Source organism: Oryctolagus cuniculus, chromosome 20, assembly GCF_964237555.1.
Source record: "Oryctolagus cuniculus chromosome 20, mOryCun1.1, whole genome shotgun sequence".
Taxonomy (NCBI): Eukaryota; Metazoa; Chordata; class Mammalia; order Lagomorpha; family Leporidae; genus Oryctolagus; species Oryctolagus cuniculus.
This window is the reverse complement of record NC_091451.1, coordinates 7,413,362-7,433,425: the sequence shown is the minus strand read 5'-3', so window position 1 is coordinate 7,433,425 and position 20,064 is coordinate 7,413,362. Positions and strand designations below refer to the sequence as shown.

Below are 20,064 nucleotides of genomic sequence, written 5' to 3'. Positions count from 1 at the left end.
CAGGAGAAGACAGCCCACGAACTTGGACTCCTGCCACCTACATGGAAGACAGGATGGAGTTCAGGGCTCCAAACTTTAGCTTGGTCCAGCTCACGCCAGTGAGGCCATCTGGGGAGTGAACCAGCAGATGGAAGATCTCTTTCTCTCTGGCTCTCCTTTCTTACTCTGCCTTTCAAATAAATAAAATATAACTTTTTTTAAAAATAAGAGTAAAATCGTGGGGTTTTAAAAGAAGCCAACCGGAACCAATCTACCTTTAGGGGCTTTTCTGAGGCCCAGATTTCATCATGTCATCTTCCTGGCATGCTAGACAACCACCACCAGCATCCCACCATCCACCACCCCAGCCTTCTGTCTCCACCTGACTCAACCACACTGAAGTTGAAGTCCTCTCTGGATCCTTGCACATGCAGACTCCCTGATGGGAATGACTTCCAGCCCTTCTGTACTTACACAGCCTTTAGATTGTTCCTGCAAGATCCTCTCACGGGCAGCCTTCTCTGGAGGCCCAGGCCTGGGTGAGCACCCCGGCATGTTGTCCCACCATACCCAACCCTGTACCTCTCAGATTCTACCCTCAGTTTCCTCTGCTGTATCTTTAGCTCCTTGAGGACAGAGCCCACTTCTTGCCCACCGTAACATCCATTGCACAGTGCTAAGCACAGAGCAAAGTGTCAGTGTTTGCTACATACCCAAACGAAGGAGTGGACAAACTCCTCCCATCTCATTTGAAACTTCACACTGTACACATGCCACCTGGGATATCAACCACCACATCCCCATTTCAAAAGATAGACAGAATAAAAAGAAATGTTGGGGATTTCTATATTTCGACAGGGGAACAATTAATTTCTAGCTAATTATTTATAATTAATAGCTATAAATATCTATATTGAATCAATTTTGGAATGGAATGTGCAACACCACCACTGCCGGAAGCAAAGTTAGTCTTAGACTTACTTCAGCTAATCTTGAATGCTTGTGGACCACCTCTGTTTTATTCATTGGCGTGAGCTGCTGCAAAACACTCCGACTATTTGTCAAAGCCCGTGTCAATCGGGCAAATTTTGTCCAACCTTAAAAATAAGAGAAAAAAGCCTGAGTTTTGCATACATAATGAAACATGGTAGCAAACATTCTTGCCAATACACAAAATATCTCAGCAAACCTACAGAATTAAATATTATGCTAGCCAATATTCTTGTTAATATGCAAAATTTTTCAGCAAACACTTAACATTCAGAACAAATGCAAAATTTTCATCTAGAGCATTTGTTGAGATACAACAAAGACATCATCGTATCTGAAGTGTGGCTATAAAAATAAAGAGCCATTTTTATGTGTGACTTTTGTTCTTTGCTCATATGTTTATACAGTCACCTGTAGCAGAGGCAGCCAGCTGTTCACAAAATGCTGTGCTTTCCACTGCATTGCATGGGTTTCTTACTGGGACAGAGCTGCCAAGCCAGGAATACATGTCTCAGCATTCCTTGCATCTAGCTGTAGTCCATATCCCTAGTTTTTACGAGTAGATGCTAGCAGAAGTGATGTGTATCACTTTCATGCCACAACTTGAGAAGAAAGCACGACTTACAGTCTCTCAAGTCTTCTACCAGCTGCATGCAAATAACAAGGCCCACGAGAGGTGGCAAAGGCACTGATTCACTGCATGGAAGAGAGCCATTTGCCAGCCAGGATTATTTTTCTGAACTGTTTTATGAGCAAGAAATATGCTCCCATTGTTTAAACCGTGGAAAGTTGGGAGTTTGTTATAGCAGCTAGCATTGCCCTAATAAAAATAGGTGACTGTGTTTATGTGAAGATAGGCATACATAACAGAATAAAGCAAGTTTCAACAAATCTCACATATTATGGTTCATATCACACACTTCCATCTTCCTTAGAACACAGCAAAATACTTCTCTTTCATTAGCAACTATAGTGAGATCTAAAAACTGTTTTTGGCATACATGGAATTCTTGAAAATGTTTTCTGGAAGAGCAGTAATGCCTGAAGAAATTAAATGTAAATTTAAAGGAAAAGAAATTTTTTTCTAGGACCTCAAACTGTCATTATTAAAATCATTGATTTCAAAGAACTTTCAGTGAGATGTGAGTAAACAGAATAAAACCAACCATACTCTGGTCCCATCCAAATTATACTTTATCTGGATATCTCAGAAGCTCTGATCCATTAGAGATCTCATTAAAACTATTTCATAACTTTTCCAGCATTATCTTTTGCTAGGGTAGTCACAAACAATTTCGTAAAAAATAAAAACTCCTCCTGTTACAAAAAAAGTAACTCTAATGCAAATGATTAAATTTCAGACAGTGTGATGAAATATAAAGGAATAAATCCTGGAAATACGCCAACCATGATGCTGGTAAAATCATTCTTTGCTACTACTCTTCAATCTGATTCTAACTTCATTTGAGCTTTGTGTCGCCCCACCAATTCAGCTTCCTCTATGTATTCAATAACTGAAGTAGGAGAAAAGGGCAAACTGGTCCTTATTTCTTCCTCATCAATTGACTTCATCCCAGTGACTAAAACATCTCAGGCATCAGGAATTGTTTTCAACCCTAGGGATTACCCTGTGCAATGTCCTGCAGAAGAGAGACACCAGGTATGCCAGCGACTCACACTTTTTTTTTTTTTTTTTGACAGGCAGAGTGGACAGTGAGAGAGAGAGAGACAGAGAGAAAGGTCTTCCTTTGCCGTTGGTTCACCCTCCAATGGCCGCTGCGGCCGGCTCACCGCACTGATCCGAAACCAGGAGCCAGGTGCTTCTCCTGGTCTCCCATGCGGGTGCAGGGCCCAAGCACTTGGGCCATCCTCCACTGCACTCCCTGGCCACAGCAGAGAGCTGGCCTGGAAGAGGAGCAACCGGGACAGAATCTGGCGCCCCAACTGGGACTAGAACCCAGGGTGCTGGCGCTGCAGGCGAGGATTAGCCTGTTGAGCCATGGCGCCCAGCAACTCACACTTAAAACTCAACATCAACACAAAAATCCCAACTGTAATCTTTATCCTTACCTACACCTTTCTTCTGAGCCCCACACCCATGTGTTAATTAACCACTGGCCACGTCTTACTAATATTTCTATAAGCATTCAACATGTCCAAAATTGATGTCATCATCATCTTTTTCCTGCCCACCCCTAACATTGCACTTGGTCTTAGAGAACAGGCTCATGATATTTCCAACTGCCCAAATTGGAAATTCACTACCCCTCTTTCATGATTTCATATATATCCAATCACTTCTAAGCTTTATAGATTACGGCTTATCAATAAATGTCTCTCAAATCAAAGCTTCTCACTCCAATCCTATTATGTCAGACAATACATCATTTTTCACTTGAGATTGCAGCATTCTAAAGACACATCCACTGACAATGCTCTTTTTAAAGCATAATCTGACAATACCCATTGTCTATTTCAACCTTTTAAACAACAATCCAAAGGCCTCCAGGATAACATTAGACGGGTATATTTTGGTATATAGGTCAAGTGGCTTCTGACTCCCAAAGACTTGTTCTGCATCCATCTCCTGCCACTTTCTCACACACTCTCTGTATTGCAGCCTTATCAAAACCAATAGCACATTAAATGAAGAATAAATTCAAGTTAAAACTTAATCTACCAGGAATTCTTTGCATACCCTACATTTCTTGTTTCCATGTTTTTACAGGTTATACTCAATAACCTGATTCAATATCCTTTTCCTCCCCAATCTATCTGGCTAACTCACTTTAATGTCAGACATTATCTCTTTCCAGATTTTCCTTTGATCCATCCATAAAAGAGAAGTACCCTCCTCTGCACATTCAAACCACAGGACACACACCTCATGCAGACGAACAACACTGATGTAGCTGTTGATCAAAATATCAGTCACTCTCATTAACACTGTACAGATCAGCAATTGATACATGGCCATGTATAAAACAGGCCATATATCAACTTAAAAAAAAATGTTTGTTTTTCACTTTAAAATCATATTTAGAAGAAAGCTTCATTTTTTTATTATCATTGAGCTTGGGTTTGGTTTGGTTTTGGGGGTAAAGAGAACGAGGTTGTCTTCAGATGACAGTAACTATATCAGCCATAGTGTACTGAGATATTACCTGGTAATTAGTTTTATTCCTTACATCAATTGAATATTATAATCTCAGTGACTATTTTTGGTAGTATCCAGGTCAGTCTTTGACTTACTCAAGCTCATATTTTAAGACAGGTGACATTGTACCCCTTCATACACCTCAGTCAGACTACAAAAGAAGATTATTTCATTCCAAAAAAAGTTCACCCAAAAAAATTTTGAAAAACACACAAAAAAGAAGATATTGAATAAATTCACTGATGCATAGAAGAATACAAGCACCAAATGGCACATGTTCTTTCATTCCATAGCATCATGCAGGGAAGTTAAATGTATGGTGGAGGAGAAATACAACAAGGAAAGCCTACTGTGGCTCTCTGCTCTTCTATCTGCAGCCCTGTGAGCACAAACTACTGGGTCTCCTAATGAGGAAGCAGGTGTTCCTAAATTAAATACACAAAAGAGCTTATTCAGGTGTACCTGTGTATGTGAACATCTTGTTTTACAGAAGAAATCAGTATGACCAAAGAATACTCCATCCCTTTACCTTTTTCTAGTGTTCTAAAGGAAGAAAAACATTTAAGCACTGAAAAGAAAACATATACATTTTTCTTCTTGCGTAAAAACAGGACTATCATTGATTAAACAACTGAAAGAGAAAGGTAATGTTAATGAATCATTCTAAAAGTGTTTTCAATCAGCATATTAGGAGTTGGATTACTTAAAATAGATGAAAAGGATGCATGACATGAATTTTAGGTGTTCAATCTTACTCTTGCTATTCCTGAATGGCTAGTACTATGACTGGCACATCGTGGAGTATTAGATACATTTCTGTTGAATGAATGAAGACATGAGTCAGGAACTTAGGAAAGAAAAAAACACAACATCTGTAGTATACACAATCAAAATCAGAACACAAGGAAATTTGCTCAGCTTTTAGCAGCTGTTAGCATCACTCATGGTGTGACAGAGGGCTTTGAGTTGGAGAAGTTAGAAATGCTGTGGCAGTGGAGAGCAGGGAAAGTAATGCTGGAAGTGTTGAGAATTATCACCCTGCCTTCAGAGAGACACTGGGGAACTGCTAGCAGGAAAAAAAGGGAGGGGGTGGAGGAGGATGATACCAAATGTGGAACTGGCTCAGACAAACCAGAAGAAAGGAATTTAGGAAGAAAGACAAGGAAAGTTTTTTTTTTTCTCCCTAGAAATCAAAGCCAAGAGAGTTCTCAAATTGAGTAACTATTTACAAGTTTTGTTATCAAAATGCCCTAGAAGATGAAGAACCACGCAAAGCCAAGGAATATTTTATTTCACCTTTAAATCGACGGGAGTGCCCAGAGACGAGCTCCCTGAGCTGCTCGGTAATCTTTTTATTTGTCTCTGGCCAGGGCCGCCTTGCAGTCCCAGGTTCTGAACGTTAACACGTTTGTCTCTCAAGACATCTGTACAACTCCTCTCTCCTCACTCTCAGCACACACCTTTCCAAACTCTTTAGCGAGTGAAATAGAAGCCACAAGAAACACAGCGGCCTTCAACCTCCCTCCTCGCCCCTCCACCACCCCACATCTCTAGATCAACCTGGCTCCTGCCTGCACCTCATAATCTCAGAGAAGTATCTGCTCCTCCTCAATCACCTGTGTGTTCCACTGAGCACGTTAATTTCTGATTTCACTCTTACTAACAATGCCACACTAATTTTTTATGCCTGTCCCTCTGTGCTCTTGAACATGTCTGGAATGGCCTGTTATTAGCTAAATTAGCTCATTTGATCTCTCACCAACCCTCAATGTACAGTGAAACTTTGAAAGAGCTGAGCAGCCACACTGCCGAGGTCAGAGAAAAAGGGCGCATCAGCAGTTCTAACTTTTCCCAGTGATACATTTACTGATCTCACCTTTACAGAGACCTAACCCGTGTGAATGATTATTCAGCACACTTTGCTGATGTTACTTAGATGTGGTCGATGTGGGGTAATGTGAACAGACAGCTGAATATGAAGAGTCTAATACTTGCTCAGTAAGTTGTTCATCCTGTGATGAGAACATTCATTCTCCTAAAAGCTCAGGATGCCAACTCCTTCTTAATAAAACATTAGTTTAGCTCTATTGGGTTGCAATTAACCTCTCTGTCATGGATTGCCTAATCTAAAAAATGAAAGGAAGTCAAAGAGGCAGTTAAATCAATCTACCAGACTGCAACACAAGATTCTAATCCATAAGAAAAAAGCTTAGGTAAACAATTATGCTCTTACCCAAAGTAACTACAAGGTATAATTACTCATATTTCATCTGCTTCCTCTCTAAAGAAAATCACTGGCTCCCGTAAAAAGGAGGACACTAGTTTTGTTATTTTTATTCCACAGGATTTTTTTGTCTCAATTATTGGCAAGAAGGTGCCATAACTATTTGGCACAGGATGGTTCGCACTGTAATTATCTTGGCAGTTCTGGAGTCTGCTTGAAAATACTGTACAGTATAAATGGGCAGAGATTCATGCCATCCTTTCTAGAACCATGTGGATAATCAACAGAATGGATTTCTTGGCTGTATGCATAGCAATAATGTATCAGATACCATTGATTGATGATCTACACAACTGTTCTAAGACCTCAATACCAGGAACAAAAAAATAACAATAACACGTTGCTCTCTTGAGTTATTATCAGAACATTTCTTGGGTTCAAAGCAGTACCATTCCATCCTAAGGGCAGCGTTTTCAACCTGGATTCCGTTTCTATAGAAGAACAGAGGGCAGAGGCTTATGGAGGCCAAACCCCATTACTGAACATCCACTGGAAAGGATGAGGCAGAATGGAACGTGCGATACAGAGGACTTGGGATCTGAAATCAGACACTGACTGTCTGGGTCTTTGACAGTCACAGGAGATAAGACTGATTTTTATAGGAATGTAAAACAATGAATACAAAGTTACTGGAAAATATCACCTGCTCTGCCAAGTTAGTTTCCTTCCCCTTCAGTGGTTTTTGCTACCATCCATCATAGAATTCAAAGGCGTTGATGACATCACTCATCGCTTTGCAGTTTAAAGGCAAAATATTAAATTCCGCAAGAAATTGGATGAATTTGGGATTCATTATGAAAGCAGAGGTGCACTCACATTGGTGGCTGCCTTCATGTTACAGGCACCATTTCAGAAACAACTCAGAGAGAAAATTCGGGGGCAGGCACTTATCTTAGAGGTCAAGATGCTCACATTCCATACGGGAGGGTCCTGCTTTGTGCCCAGCTTTGCTTCTGATAACAGCTTCCTGCTAATGTGTGCCTTCCAGAGGCAACAGTGATGATCAACTAGTTGGGTCCTTGCAATCCACATGGGAGACCAACACTGAGTTGTTGGCTCCCAGCACAGCCTACTCCAGACATTTGGGAAATGAATCAGTATAATATGGGGTTTCTTTGTTTGCTTCTCAAATAAATAACAAACATTTTTTAAAGGAGGAAAATTCAGAAATCGTCTGTGTAGTCAAGTGTTCAGAAGATATATCTGAGCTTCTTAGTGGAAGAACCCATACAAGTAAAAGCAAACTAATGTCCATTTTGAGCAGTTCAGGCAAATGCTCAAAGAATTTGGGCCATTGTTCTAAGGACTATCTCACTGTCACATTAAGATGGCAAAAAGTCCTTGAACTGGAATTTCATTGAGGTTTTTCCCTGTGTAGATGCAATTTTTTTCCCTGAATCTTAAAATATCATTTTCTGTATACTATCTGTATTTATCATCTAAGTATTTCTTCAAAATTTTACAAAGATTCTCCACTTGCAAATTTCCTCAACTCCCTGATACTTGAGCCCCCCCCCCCATTCTTCTCATCTTAGCTTTTCATCCATTTCTGCATTTACAGCTATTGACTGAACGTGGGTGGAGTAAAACATAGAAGCACGTCCGACACCAGTGAAACTCAGGGCCAGCAGCCTCAGGTGGGCCCTCGTGCTACCCAACAAGCCCGTCGTACGTTCCTTTTCTACTCTCAGTTCGACTCTCCTACAGAACCAGGGCAAGGCTACTTCTCACACCCTCCAAACTTCCTCACAACTTTCCCATCCTTGTTCAGCTGATAACTGAGAAGACAGGGGCAACTTGAGGAAAGTTTCCATTATATATTGACTTGGTTGCCTGTCTCCCCATTGGACTGTGACAGAAGGAACTTTGTACCTCCAGGACCTAGAATAGCACCTGCAACCTACTATGTGCTTAATTAGCATTTTCAAGTGAGAGGAAAAAAGATAAGTGCAAGACAAGGGGAATAAAATGTTCTTTTTAGTCATGTATAGGTTTCCGTTAAGTAAATCCCGTGCCCAAGGCTGAATCAAAAGCAAGCCTGCTGTCTTCAAGTTCAATGCTCCAGATCCAAATTGACTGATATTATGATATTATCATGAAGGCCCATCAGTTATTTCCTAAATGTTCCACGCCCCCCTTTACTTGCTTAAAATGTTGAAAGACATATTATTGTGTCAAGATTTCAAAACACACTTTCCTTTAGTGCTAGCTTCAAAGATACAGTAGGATGATGTCTTAATGACATAAATATTTCATTTCTTTTGAATTTTTCATGTTAAATGTACAGCTCACATGAATAATAGAAACTAGCTCAAACACACCATTCACAGTTACATTTTGCATTACATTTTCAGTAATCTGTTGCACATTTGGAAGGTATGTAGGTCTCTGAAAATAAAAGTCTGCCTAAGATAAGCTCTTCCTCTACAAATTCTGGCATTAAAAACAGATATTTTATTCTAATGATTTACACAATAGGGTCTGATTTTCTCTATAAATTCTAATTTATATGTCTCATAAACCCATAGTTTAAAAATGAAGTGGTCTGAATTGTCTGAAGCTTATTCAAGTATGTTTGTTTTGTAGAAGTGAATTATTCATTCAAAAGAGACTGTGCCTTACAACGAATTCTGAGACTGTGATGTGGAGATGCAGAGAGATGGAGGTGGGGGAAGGTCAATGGCAGAGCACTAATTTCAGTGAGCCCTTCAATATCTGCACCCTTTCCCCAACCTCATTGAAAACCACTGCCAACTTTCAGTTTCCATAAATAGGTGTGTAGTTACTGGCACCATCATTAAGGTTAATCAGGTCAAAACTGTGAGAAACTCATGTCCTTTTCTTGGCCAGCTTCAGCTATGCATGAACGCACTAAAAAACTCAGAGAAACAATATTTATGTAATATGGATACACAAGTTTATATGAGCAGATTTCCAAAAGTTCATGGAAGAAAGAAGTTACTTTGAAGGTTTATTTTGGTGCAAAAAAATTTTGATATTGATACATACAAGGAATCTTCAAAAAATTCATGGTAAATTTGTACTGAGAAAAAACTATATAAGGTTTTTTTTTTAATTTTGCACTATTTATCATTCAATTCCATTTACATGAACTTTTTGAAGTACACTCACCTACTGTGACACAGAAATCTTTTTATTCAATTTCATTCAAATTCACATACGAACCAAGGAAAATTTAACTTGAAGAATAATTCGATTTCAAATCAAACATCAATGATTTACCTTTTACTTCAAAATACACCACTTTAAGATAAAGTCCACTGTTAGCCTTTAAGTTTTTCATAACTGTTCCTTAGCAAATGGAAGAAGTTCCCATTTATTCTTACTCTACCAAGAGTGCTTTTATCAAGAATGTGTGTTGGATTTTATGAAATTCCTTTGCAATTCCAATTGATATGCTCATGTGACTTTTCTTCATTCACCCACTGATGTGGCAGATTACAGTGACTGGTTTTTGAATACTGAACCAACCTTGAACATACGGAATAAATACCACTTGGTTATCATGTGAAAATCTTTTCATGCATTGTTTACTTCTATTTTTATTGAAGATTTTGTTATCAAATATGCATATATGTGAAAAAATTGGCTCTATAGTTTTCCTTTCTTCTAATGCCTTTTTCTGGTTTTGGTATGAGGGTAGTGCTGGTCACATAGGAATTAGGAGAATTCCTTATACTTCTATTTTCTGAAAGAGATTTGGTAACCTGGTATTATTTCTTCCCTAAATGTTAGAATTTACTGATGAAGCCATCTGTATATGGTCTTTTCTTGGTTTGGGAAGATTATTAATCACTGATTATTTTTAAGTAGATATAGGGCTATTGAGGTTATCTTTTTCCCCTTGTGTGAGTTTTGGAAGTTTGAGTGTTTCAAGAATTGGACCATCTCATTTAAGTTATTAATGGTGGCTGAGGAGTTGTCCATAGCATTCCTTCACCACACTTTTTTAATGTCCACTGGATGAGTAGTGATGGGTCTTGTTTAACTCCTGATATTGCTGATTTGTGCATTCCCCTTTTTTCTTAGTTAACCTCATTAGAAGTTTATTAGCTAACGATCTTTGTCAAAGAACCAACATGCAATTTTGGAGATTTTCTCTAAGGTTGTTCTGTTATCTATTTCATTGATTTCTGCTTTGAGGCTTATTATTTCTTGTCTTCAGCTAGTTTTGCTTTAAACTGCTCTTCTTTGTCTAGTTTCCTAATGTGGGAAGCTTGAGTTATTGATTTTATATCTTTCTTCTTTTCTAATGCATGCCTTTCACATTATATATCTTGCTGTAAATACTGCTTGCACCCCACAAATTTGATAAATTTCATTTAGTTCAGAATAGTTTTCTAATTTTCTGTATCTTTATGTTTTTTGTTTATGTTTTTGTACCTTTATGAAATATAATTATTCAATCTTCAAATTAATATTACAATTTTTGTTTTTGTTTTTGTATCTTTATGAAAGATAATTATTCAATCTTCAAATTAATATTATACAAATTCATCATTTTTGCTGCTTTAGAGAACAAAAGAAATGTGCCTACATTCTCCAAAGGGAGTATAATGGTATTTTCCCTCCTCCCCACTATTTAGAAGGATAGTAATTCTTCTAATTTTTAAGCCCAAGTTAAGTTTCAAGAACATTTCATTTTTATTTTTTTTTATTTTTTTTATTTATTTATTTTTTTTTTGACAGGCAGAGTGGACAGAGAGAGAGAGAGACAGAGAGAAAGGTCTTCCTTTGCCGTTGGTTCACCCTCCAATGGCCGCCGCGGCTGGCGCGCTGCGGCCAGTGCACCGCGCTGATCCGATGGCAGGAGCCAGGAGCCAGGTGCTTTTCCTGCTCTCCCATGGGGTGCAGGGCCCAAGCACCTGGGCCATCCTCCACTGCACTCCCTGGCCACAGCAGAGAGCTGGCCTGGAAGAGGGGCAACCGGGACAGAATCCGGCACCCCAACCGGGACTAGAACCCGGTGTGCCGGCGCCGCAAGGCGGAGGATTAGCCTACTGAGCCGCGGCGCCGGCCCTCAAGAACATTTCAAAAAAACTGTTTGGTGACAATGTCTCAACAAAAAGCCTCTCTATATCTCAAAAGCTTCAAGTAGTGTCAATAAACTAACTAGTTTAAAAAAAACTGATATCCACTGCATTTTTAAAGGCCTTTTGGGCTGTATTTAGTTGTCCGCAGGCTGCTGGTGTATCTTGCGAGGGGTCAAATGGCACTGGGGAAGGGGAAAAGGCATTTGCTTTCCATTCTTGTATGCACGTAACAAGCGATAAAACAGCAAAGTCACTCCAGTTAGCTTGTCCTCAGCTGTGCTTTCTGCCAGCACAAGTCCATTTAATGAATTCTGAAGATCTGGAATATCTGAACCTAGGAAAGGATTTATGTTTTCCTGCTGCGAACTCCAAATGACTGGGCTCCAATTACCTTTCAAAATACCAGTGCACTTCCACTTGTCCATATCCGTACTATCAGCTTTCCACAATCACACACAGCCACATCTCCTGAAGATGCTAGCACTGTTCCTGCTATATTCCAGCTCACGCACCAGACTTGAGAGAATCGTGGCTATCAAACTGAGCCACTATATAGATATAAAATTTTGTTGGTGCACCACATGAGGTAAGTTCTTTCCTCAAAAGTTTTAGTGTAAAAATCCTCACGTCTTTGGCTGCTATTGCTGGAATATGGAAAGATCTCCCCAAGTCTGGAGTAAATGCAATATCAAGTACTGGATCAGTGAGTGTCATGAGACTTTCAGCTTTTGCATATTTCCTGGTATCTTCATTATATTCAAAAATCTGAGCTTTGGCCACTGCACTTGGATTACTGTCATCACTTCCTACAGCTATCATGGGAGAAGGAGCAGAAGAGCTTGAAGAGTTCCAAGAGATACAACTATAGCCTAGCTTGAAGGGTTCCAAGAGATACAAATACAGCTTAGCTTGAAGGGTTCCAAGAGATACAACTATAGCCTAGCTTGAAGGGTTCCAAGAGTTACAACTACAGCTTAGTTTCTGTGAGATCTCCCGCTGCAGGGACCACTGGCCGAGACTCCTAACATCTGAGGCCCTCCCATCTCCTCACTACACCCTACACCATCTGCTGAACAAGTCGCTAATGTTAGACCGTACACTTAGGAGCAAACTTCACATCAGATGTGCTGCTATCCACTAGCGCTGTCCTCTGAACCCAGGGACTCTGTTCTCGCAGTTTACCATTTGCCTCCACCCACGCAGCAGCTGCAAAGAACAACAAGCCAAAGCCTGTGCAAACTCAGGACGGGCCCAAGTCACATGCCACGCAGCTCCACTCTGTGCATTCCTGCTAGTGGTACAATGCCATTCCTCACCTCCACTTTTATCCCTGACCTTGACACTCTAGTTGCAGGAGCCGGTCACCATCCACCGGCCACTGAACCTGACAGAGCCATCAAGCTGAGATCCTTGCGGCCACAGACATGGCTGCTGCCACAGACATGGCTGCCGCCACAGGCGCTTCCACCACACACCCCCACCCACAGCTGTGGCGCAAGGCTTGCCGGGACCCCGCCCTTCTCATTCGCTTGCAGGCTGCTTCTGGGTTATTTATAAGTGTGTTGCTAACAGGAGTCACTGTGCACTTACTCCCCATGTAGGATCTCTGTTCTTAACGTGTTATACTATGCGAATTAACAGTAAAACTAGTCTTCAAACAATGCTTTACACTTTGTGTGTCTGTGTGGGTACAAACTGTTGAAATCTTTACTTAGTATACTAAGTTGATCTTCTGTATATAAAGATAATTGAAAGTGAATCTTAATGAAGAATGGGATGGGAGAGGGAATAGAAGATGGGATGGTTTGCAGGTGGGAGGGTGGTTATAGGAGGGGGGTGGAATTGCTATAATCCAAAAGTTATACTTTGTAGATTTATATTTATTAAATCAAAGTTTTCTTAAAAGAAAAAAGAAGTGTGTTGCTTAATCCCAAAGAGTTGGGGATTTTTCCACATATCGTCCTGTCACTGATTTCTGGCTTAATTCCTTCATGGTGTGACAACATACTTTTTTTTTTTTACAATTTCTATTCTTTTAAATTTGCCAAATTGTGTTCTTTGGGCCAGAATTTGCCCGAACTGCAGAATGCTCTGTGTGAGATTGAGAAGACTACGGATTCTCTTGCTGCTGAAGCCTCATGAATAAGTCTTATATCTAAACACTATTAGAGAACTATTCTATAAAAAAAATACTATATGGGCTTATCCTAAATTTTCCACATACTAGGGCTAGGTGTAAAGGCAAGAGAATAGGCAGCATCTAAAACTGAATACTTTATTCACTCATTCAGGAGATGACTTAATACACACCACATTTTAATAAATATTTACAAATGAATTGTTCTGTGTCTAACTTTAGATAGCCTTTATGCTCTTGCAATTTGATGCTAACTAGAAATTGAGCAGATACGATATTCTATATGTGAATTCATATGCAAGGAATACACGCAAAGTAATTTTTTCTATAATTATGATTACAATTGAAAGGATGAAAGCCTCCCTGCCAGGTTTTCTAAAAGATGTAAGGGCAATGCTTGCCAAACGCAAAGAGGAAGACATTTCACTTTAAGTCTCCTAAGAGATTATTAAAAATAACATTTTATAAAAACTACTTCTAAGGGCACTTGAAATTTTTCATTATAGGACACCAGCTTCTAATTTAAACATAATTGAAGAGACGACACTGGCAATAAATTACAAAGGAACAGAAGTAAGAGCAGATGCCACTGACGGTTGGTTTCTACAGCTCTCTTTCTGGATACTACGAGTTAATGAGACTCCAGACAGGAGGTTCGCATTTTCCAGCCACTCCCTTGATGCCAAAATTCCACTTTACATAATTTAGCAACATCCACCCAAGAAAATCCACAACAATTGAATAAATAAGAGCTGAAAAGTAATGTAGAAAAGTCAACTAACACAACTCTAAACAACTCAACCAAACACAATGAACTCATCAACTAGGCTCTAGTAGAACTGTACCCAAACCAGGCCAAAGGTGACACCCACTCTTGGTTCTAAATATCACCACGATCCAGGGTGCTGAAACTCTGACTATATTGATTCTAAATTAGTGATGCTTTCTGAAACTTCTTCTTTATGTCCTATCCCAACTCTTTCTATTATAACTTAAGTTAATCAACTATTAGTGCAGCTTTGACAACCACATAATTTCCATTTCAGTAATATGTTTGAATAGAACTAATTCTGGGCAATTACTCATGTGAATAGGAATCAAGAGAAGGGTCACGTAATGCAGTTTTGGTTTTCAGTCCAACTAGTGGAGTTTGCTAAGAATAAGAAAATTTTGAAATCACAGCCTAATTCTTAAGTGTAGTAATTTTTTAGAAAATTACCTTTTGTTGAATCATCCTCTATTGGCTGTTTGAACAATGTAATGTCCTTGAAAGTGCACAGGAACAATACCACTTTTTCATGTTCATTTCTTATTGGTGCAATTTGCATATAAAACCAAACAGGGGTTCCTGTAACAGAGAGAAAGAAAGAGAAAAAAAGAACAATAGAGTGTGACATGGCCACAGCAAATGTTTCTCCTCTCGCCTTTCCCTTCCTTCAGCCCTTTTGCCAGGAAGCAGAAACAAAACAACCCTCTTTTAGTTGCTACAAAAAAAATTTAAAAAAAAAAAACCTTTAATTTTGTATCAACCAGTTCAAATGCAATAGATGTACTTTTAACCAAAAAATGTCAAAATTGTTCATCTGCAATAAATATGTGTTTTAACCAAAAAATGTCAAAAATGAAATAGAGGGCTATTTCACAGTGCAGGAACACAATGACAGTCTTACCACTTAAGTCATGCCAACATCACCTTTAGGCCTGGGTCCCTAAACCACTGTTGCGTTCACCATGTCCCTTTTGATAATCTCCCCAAGTATGATCATTCCTACATGCATCGCTCGTCCTGCTGTCACTTTGACAAGTGTTTCCCATTCACTGAAACAGCAGTACCTGATGCTCTGAGAAACAGTCCTCTTGGAAGAACATCAGAAATGCTATTTTCTATCCCAAGGCTTGTTCATCAGTCAGACAGACCTGTATGCTGGTCCTATAGCTTTGACTACATCCCCAAATCAGAGTGAGAGAGAGAGGGGACATCAACCGCATGTGAGGCCTGCTGTATACCTGAAACTAATCCGGAAAAAGCGAGAGAGAGAGAGAGAGGAGAGAGAGAGAGGAGAGGGAGAGAGAGAGAGGTTCATAGTCCTCAAGTGTCTCCGGCAGTTTCAAGACCACTGCTTCCTCCCCTCCACCTCAAAGCATGAAGCTAGGCTCTTGGCACATGCTTCAAAGAATGGATACTATACACTCTAGAGAAGAGAGGGTTTCAGTGCATTCAAGTCTTAATATTTGGAGCAGCCAGGACCCGGCATATTCAAATAATAAATATGTGAAGGCACAAGAAATGCTATCAAAGGAATAAGTATCCATTAAATGCTAAGACAGAGAAGGAACGTTCCACCTGAATCAAGACACATTTTCTACGTTTTCTCTCAGCCAGTAAAGCCTCTCCAAATGGTCCATTTGAAAGACAAAGGTTGTTTTGCTGTTTATTGGTTTGTTTCTGTTGGTTTGTTGGTTTGTTTTTCAGGTCTAAGACTTGGGGAGTAAAATAGGCAGTTGTTGAAAGTGTGTCAGCCAGCGCCACGGCTCACTAGGCTAATCCTCCACCTTGCGGCGCCGGCAAACCAGGTTCTAGTCCCGGTCGGGGCGCCAGATTCTGTCCCAGTTGCCCCTCTTCCAGGCCACCTCTCTGCTGTGGCCCCGGAGTGCAGTGGAGGATGGCCCAGGTGCTTGGGTCCCTGCACCCCATGGGAGACCAGGAGAAGCACCTGGCTCCTGGCTTCCGATCAGCGCGGTGCACTGGCCGCAGCGCACCGGCCGCGGTGGCCATTGGAGGGTGAACCAATGGTAAAAGGAAGACCTTTCTCTCTGTCTCTCTCTCTCACTGTCTACTCTGCCTGTCAAAAAAAAAAAAAAAGTGTGTCAGTGAGAGCTGTGGACTCTTCCTGGCTGCCAAAGAAAACCAATTAAGAAGTAACTCCTTAACCATAACCGTGGCTTAAAAAAGAAATATCACCTAGTGCCACCACAAATGGGAATTTGTCCTTCAGAAAAGATGAGGTGGCTTAACACCCAGGTCCAAGAGGTCAGAGAACTGGATGGAGATTTCCATGGGAACTTTCAGCTTTGACAGCCCCGTCCTTTGCCACCCCAGCGGGACCACGGAAGGACACAGCCCTTTCCAAAAGGATTGCAGGATAAGACAGGGACCTACAAACCAATCACAGCATCTCCCACAGAGGCTTCCCCTTGTCTTCTGTTTCTTATTTTACACAGCGTGTCTAGGAACCCTGAGTGATGTGCACAGTTCTACAAATCACCAGACCCAGACGATCGTGGGTGCAGTCCAGGGCTGCTCCAACACAGTGAGCCCGAGGCAGTGGGATCCGACACAAAGAGAAAAGGGGCATTAGAAACAAGCCGTTTTCCAAGGTCTGCTGGAAATCGGAACAGAAAGAGACGGTGTTCCATTTCATGCCCTCCTATGAAAACAGCGACTTTTCAAATTCTGGGAGAGTCAGGGCTGTCATTAAAGATGTTTTCAAATATCAAAGCAGATTTCCTTTTTTTTTTTTTTTTTTACAAGTTTTCAAGTCACAACACCAGATCTGCCCAGGTAGGCTGCATGCTTACCAAGCAGATGGTGAAATTCCTTCCTGGTCTGGATTTGGGTCTCAGGGACATAGGGAGTCTGGGGTGGGATAGACAGAGCTGCTGTCACCAAAAACCCAGAGCAGTGCCCTGACATTGATGGTGGGGGGTAGCCCAGCTGTCACATTGCCATCTTGGTGTACCGAAAAGGAGCCATTGAAAATAGTTGTCTCAGAGCTGCCATCTCCTTCCCCACTGTAGACAGAGTCCCCTACTATTCAGCATATTGGATCTAAAGAATAGAGGCCACCAACTAAAACGTCAACTGTGACACATATTGAATCAGATACCTCAATTCCCCCATCTTCAAAATGGTGTTTAGCCCAATTACTTAATGGAGAGGTCGGGAGGACCTGGCATTCAGGTATTTCATAAATAATTCTCTACAGACATGAATTTTTCCACAATAAAAAGTCACAAGGGAGCAGGCATTGGTTTAGTTGTTATCATGTCACATCCCATGTCAAAGTACCTGACTTTCAGTCCTGGCTCTGGCTATAGACTCCAGGTTCCTGCTAATGCAGACCCTGGGAGGCAGTGGTGATGGCTCTGGTTCCTGCCGCCCATGTAGGGGACCTGTGTTGGGTTCCAGAGTCTAGCATTTGGCATCAGCCCAACCCCAGTCATTGCAATCATATAAGTAAACAATGGTCCCTCTCTCTCTCTCTCTCTCTCGTCTCTCAAATGATGTTTTTTTTTTAAAAAAAAAATATTTATTTATTTTATAGATTTATTTATATATTTGAAAGGCAGAATTGCAGAGAGACAGAGAGAGAGAGAGGTCTTCCATATGCTGGTTCACTCCCCAAATGGCCACAACAGCTGGAGCTGGGCCAATTCAAAGCCAGGAGCCAGGAGTTTCTTCTGGATCTCACACGTGAGTGCAGGGACCCAAGGGCTTGGATCATCTTTCACTGCTTTTCCAGGCCATAGCAGAGAGCTGGATCAGAAGTGGAGCAACCAGGACTCAAACCAGCACCCATATGGGATGCCAGCACTGCAGGTGGCAGCTTTTCCTACTACACCACAGTGCTGACCCTTCAAGTGAAGTTTTTTAAAGTCATGAGAATATACTTTTTCAGAAAATGCTCAAAAAACCTTCGGCAAACTAATTTACGAGATTTTAAAGCTGCTTGTATATAGTAGAACTCTGTTCTAAGACACGAGTAATACCTAACCTTTATATTAAAACAGAAAACAAAAGCAAAATCAACGTAAATAGTACACATAGAGAAGACATGAGTTTTAATCCACAGTGTTATGGGAAAACTTTATGAGCCACAAGCAGACATCTGTACATATGCAGACAGACAACTGGACAGAACTGCAAAGACCAGAACAGTCCAGAGCAAAGGCCAGGTACAAGACCAATCTATTCAGACTTCTGAAAGTAGCGAATTCAGGGCTGGCGCTGTGGTGCAGCAGGTAAAGCCACTTCCTGCAGTGACAGCATCCCATATGGGCGCTGGTTCAAGTCCTGGCTGCTCCACTTCCGATCCAGCTCTCTCTGCTATGGCTTGGGTGCATGGAAGACCTCTCTTTTCTTTCTCTCTCTCTCTCTCTCTCTCTCTGCCTCTGCCTCTCTGTAACTCTGCCAAATAAATTAATTAATTAAAAAAACATATGGAAAAGGAGTTTTTGTCATGCAGCTCTCCTCACAGTTTATCAACATCTTTTTGGACTTGGTGAGAAAGACTCAGCACTTACAACCTGCCTTTCCTTGTGAGGAAGAGAGAGCTGGCTATTCAGAATGGATTGTTTTCTAGATGACAAGCCAACAGACATGTGGCTATGACTGCAAACAAATAGCCCTTTGGCCTTGATTCTAAAATGAAAGATGACACGTCGTTCCTTAGGTAAAATCACTGCAGACAAATGTACCCATTGTCAAGTGCATTGTTCTGAAGCAATGCCTACAGTTGTTTTATCCCTTTGTTAGTCTATTAATAAAAAAAAGAAATCTAATTTTAACTCCAAGTATTCCATAGAGAACAAATGTTTGAGGAAAACATAGATGATAAATTACATTGCACAAGAACCAACAGGCACTGAATGTGAAACAAATGTCCTCTATTGAAACTAGAATATTTCTCAAAGATGAAAAGATAGGTAACTATCAATTTCCACTGAAGATAATAAGGGATGCTGTGATCACTTACGATTAATACTAAAATAACTAAGCCATCTTATTAAATTGTTGTTCATTAAAATAGAGATAAAGAGGGTGAAGAAGGGAGGAGGGAAAGGCAATGGTGATTATGCAAAAAAAATCCAAACTGGAAAGGAAATCTGATGGTTGGTTTTTTTGATTGCTCATTTTTTTCCCCTCCAAATTCTGATAGAGAATCTTTAAAAATAGGTCTTGTGTGACAGACATTTGGGGGATTTGTTTTGTTTTGTTTTTTATTAGTTTTACTTATTTGAAAGTCAGAGTGACAGAGAACATCTATCCTCTGGGCCCCTCCACAAACTCCTGAAACAGCCAGGGCTGGGCCAGGCCAACAGCAGGGCCTGGTCAATCAATTTGGTTCTCCCACATAGATAGCCAGGACCCAACCATTTGAGCCATCACTGGCTGCCTCCCAGGGTGCACACGAAGGAAGCTGGGTCAGAAGCAGAGGCGGGACTCTGTCCTGTGTACTCCAGTGTGGAATATGAGCACCCCAAGTGGCAGCCTAAAATGCTGCGCTGCAACTCCTGTCCTCATAATGGACAACTGGACCATGTACACCTCCTGTCCTCGTAATGGACAACTGGACCATGTACAACTCCTGTCCTCGTAATGGACGACTGGACCATGTACAACTCCTGTCCTCATAATGGACAACTGGACCATGTACAACTCCTGTCCTCATAATGGACAACT

General features: G+C 40.7%; 1 protein-coding gene and 1 pseudogene across 2 annotated transcripts in view; both read right to left on the bottom strand.

Moving 5' to 3' along the window:
* Nucleotides 1-20,064, bottom strand: part of KCNH5 (potassium voltage-gated channel subfamily H member 5) — a 427,923-nt gene that overhangs the window by 358,855 nt on the left and 49,004 nt on the right. For both annotated transcript variants that reach the window (XM_070065063.1, XM_017349345.3), the window contains exons 4-5: nt 14,821-14,949; nt 961-1,076 (exon numbers count right to left, since the gene is read on the bottom strand). In XM_070065063.1, coding sequence (XP_069921164.1) covers nt 961-1,076; nt 14,821-14,949 — 245 coding nt within the window. The remainder of the gene's footprint in view (nt 1-960; nt 1,077-14,820; nt 14,950-20,064) is intronic.
* LOC103351655 (nucleoporin SEH1 pseudogene) lies at nt 11,459-13,061 on the bottom strand (annotated as a pseudogene).